Source organism: Schistocerca gregaria, chromosome 1 (assembly GCF_023897955.1).
Source record: "Schistocerca gregaria isolate iqSchGreg1 chromosome 1, iqSchGreg1.2, whole genome shotgun sequence".
Taxonomy (NCBI): domain Eukaryota; kingdom Metazoa; phylum Arthropoda; class Insecta; order Orthoptera; family Acrididae; genus Schistocerca; species Schistocerca gregaria.
The window spans coordinates 990,470,856-990,474,456 of record NC_064920.1 but is presented as its reverse complement, the minus strand read 5'-3'; the positions used below and the strand labels follow the sequence as shown (position 1 = coordinate 990,474,456).

The following is a 3,601-nucleotide window of genomic DNA, read 5'->3' as shown; positions in this document are numbered from 1 at the left end:
AAGCAGAGGGTCATGCAGACAAATTGTACCACAAAAGTAATGCCACATGCATAATGAGATAATGGAAAATACTATTCGATACAAGATATGCATTTGTCATTACTGCATATACATGATCACTCCCAAGAATTCAAACTGCTCAAAAATTGTAATGCTCATTAAATACACAGGCTATCAATGAAGGGCTGTCACTCAACCTTAGCATCCACACAGAGTGTAAATGGGTCTGAAAAAGAATGCAAGCTTGAAAGCTAGCTAAAATGCTCAGCTTCTTGTTTATATGCCTCACTGCTGAGCTGTCTTTACTCTCTACATTGTAGATCTCGCACCAAATGTCTTTCATCACTAGATTAATACTGCAAGATTAAATACTTAGTTTCTTGTAGATGTAACCCCAGCACTTACAAGAAATAATGTGTTATCTCTGATTATACTTTCAAGACTGCAAAGAAGTCCCTTTAAAATTTAATTTCAATGGCATTTTCAATTCTTCATAAAAGTATGAAGTAAGCTAGCACACTTAAAAACCCCAACATGAAGCTGATTACCAAATTTCTGTAACAATTAAAGCATACATTGCAAGACTTTTACTTGGATAGGTCTAGTGGTATAGTAGTACACATATGGTTAACTGGGTTGAAAAATTGAATATATTATTAGAGGCTACATTGCAAAATATGACTCTCACACAACTTTAACTACCGATTTTTGCACACGAAAAAAATTTATGAAAACAGCAGTTCCGTCACAAATTAGACTTATATTGGAATAACACAACCTCGTGTTCACTCTACCAGGAGAGAATAAAGTTATTTTGAAATCACCATTGGCGTATTTTTTATTTAACAGTAACAAATATAATACATAATCTCTTCTAACACTTTGAACCTGATACTACATTTGTTCCTTAATGCACTGTGGTGAGCAATTTATAAATTAGTTGCTATGACAATTGTACCTCTCTCAAGATGTCACATAGGTCATAAAACTGTTGAACAAAACAGGTGAATAGAAGAGGGGAAAGCCAGATTTTTTACTTGTTACATTGGTGGAACCTCAAAATTTCCCTCAAATATCAGATTGTGAATATTAATGAGAACCATGTTCATCAAATTAAATAATGCATTTGTCTAGTTTAATTCTGATCTCAAAATTGATACAGAAATATGACCTACTCAGCGGTATTATTTGAGATAGGCCTACTACAAAAGTTGCCAACTCCACAAGGAACAAAACATATCTGCAGTTATCTAGTTGAACCAGTGGAAGCGTGAACCATATCTGGCTGGTGGCCGTGGGTAATCTTCTGGTAAATATGGAGTAGCATCTGGATAGATTGCAGGTTTTTCTTCCTCTGGTTTTGGTCGTTTTGTATCTATTACTTTTGCTTCACAGAAGTAACCAAATGGAGGGCGTTCCAGGTTCAGATTATCCAGCATACATTTATCAAAAGCACCCTGTGTCTTGCGACAGCTGTGAAGAAAATTATGTATGTATGAGCTCACATATGTAACATCTTGCTACAGATCAAATGGTAATGAAACTACTGCTGCAAAACCATTCATACAATGAAAACATATCAAAACTAACTACAGTTAACTATATGGGATACTAATATCATCCTTCCAGATAATGAACAGCACCAAAGTACTTTCAATATTACAACTAAGATACTTTATCAATATGTACAGAAATTTTTCTTTTCAAAAAGTACACTGTGGTTTCAAAGCATTTTAATTTAGCAACTATTACTCTCTTAACATTCAGTTATTATTAATACAGAAGTACTGGCATCAGATATACATAACAATGTGAGATTACTACTAATTCAATTATGTTTTACTGATATGAGGTAGGCCTACTATGTGTTGTTATTGTTGATTTATTACTTTTGCACACTAAAGCGGCACAACACAATATGGCAACATTTCCAAAAGCAATACAGACTGCTCAAATTGAAAAAACTGTCAATGTTATACTTCAAGGATGTCAGCATCACTTTAGTACAAATTACCTAGTAATTTTTATTTGCAGATGCCACCTTGAAGCTAGGACATATATCTGTAACTGAACTGTTTCTTATATTTGAAAAAAAAAAAAACTAAAAACTATTTAACAGTGGCAAAACTCTGTTGGAAATGGAAAACTGCAAGCAGCTTTATGATCTAAGAGCTAAATTATACGGCCCAACAGTTATGGGAGCAGATTTACAAATAAGTGCAGTGTATTTATCTCCAATTTGAATGCAATTGTTATTGGAATCTTGCACTCGCATCATACAATGGCTAAAGATGATTTTAATATTTTATAAAGCTACTTGCAGTTTCCACAAAATAAAGAACAACACGAAAGAACTGTAAAAGTCATTAGATAAACAAAAGGTGTTGCACTTACTACTTGTACTCCAAAAGGCTGCTAGACTTATCAATACAGTTTGTGTATTGCTCAAACTCCTGCTGACACGACTTTTTCACTTTTCTAAAAAACTCAAGCGAGCAGTTCGTTACAGCTTTTCCTTCTTCCAGGCATTTCCGGGGATCTTTCCATTCAGTACGACATAGCATAAATTCCTGCATTGAAGGTCGCGAGTTAAAGAAATGGCAAAGTATTATCACAGAGAATGGGGTCACATTTTGGCTGGAGTGTAAAGTTAGGATCTGACATACAGATCTTCGTTAAACAACAAATGGCACGAAAGATAGCATTAAAACTATTAGATCATTGAGTTTACACCACACATGACACGATAAAAACTACGTCACCAAACATAGCACGGGACTTAACTACAACGTTCATAGGAAATGTTAAAAAGTGTCGTGAAACGACTCCTCCCACAAGTTTCGGCATGGACATAGGCCAAGTTCAGTATTCCGGTAATCTAGACATGGTCAGTAAATAACAATGGCCAACTGTAGTATTTACTATTATTATTATGGTCGTCCAAAACTGGTTACCTATTCTTTCAATGGCAACTTACATTATTTGCCTGTTCACAATATTTTCCTAAATGGAAGGCACCAGCTCGTAAAGCTGGTGATCCTAAGTTAACTTCTTGTACAGTTAGTTCCTCCTCAGTGGGTAGTTGTACATCTGCTGTTAAAACCATTTCACTTCTGTTAACTTTATACTAATCAGAAATAAGGCAAATATTTCTTTCCAATTTATGCTTTTCGTCAGTATCCCAGTTATATCAAAACAATAACCTCCATGCACATTGGCATGGCAGGCAACCTTACAGGTCGGTTTCGGTTTAGCCAACATTGAAAACTTCAGTGCGTAATCAGCTGACGGAAGCTTCCATGTAAATAGTTTTCAGAAATTCTGTAATCGACTGAGTTTAAAAAGCATATCCTACTCCCTAGTCAACGGGTAGCAAAGCGTAACGAGCTAGAAAAGTATAGTAGTAGGTGAATTTTGCCATTGGGCAGCAAAATAACTGATGAGAAGATATAAATATACATACTTTTATTTATTTATTAATTTCTTTCACCTTCGATCCGTCTGTGATAAGCCCACAAGGATATAGAGTGTGTCAATTCAGTTTTTTACGTTTTATATGGCAATCTGTGATCTTTTTAAACAAATCATTACCGAGCAGAGG

At 35.0% G+C, this 3,601-nt stretch overlaps 1 protein-coding gene across 1 annotated transcript; it reads right to left on the bottom strand.

The window, feature by feature from the left end:
- Positions 1-809: 809 nt before the first annotated feature.
- LOC126278131 (NADH dehydrogenase [ubiquinone] 1 alpha subcomplex subunit 8) lies at positions 810-3,248 on the bottom strand. The gene is made up of 3 exons (XM_049978021.1): positions 2,978-3,248; positions 2,395-2,570; positions 810-1,473 (listed from the first exon to the last, which is right to left on the bottom strand). Exons 1-3 carry the CDS (start codon positions 3,104-3,106, stop codon positions 1,251-1,253), a joined length of 528 nt encoding a protein of 175 aa, XP_049833978.1. The 5' UTR covers positions 3,107-3,248; the 3' UTR covers positions 810-1,250.
- Positions 3,249-3,601: the final 353 nt, after the last annotated feature.

Excerpts from the sequence above, each read along its gene's own strand:
- LOC126278131 (XM_049978021.1), bottom strand. The coding sequence starts at position 3,106 with ATGGTTTTAACAGCAGATGTACAACTACCCACTGAGGAGGAACTAACT. Across the intron at positions 2,571-2,977 it reads ATTGTGAACAGGCAAATAAT|GAATTTATGCTATGTCGTAC; the intron begins GTAAGTTGCCAT and ends CCTTCAATGCAG. Across the intron at positions 1,474-2,394 it reads AGCCTTTTGGAGTACAAGTA|CTGTCGCAAGACACAGGGTG; the intron begins GTAAGTGCAACA and ends TTTTCTTCACAG.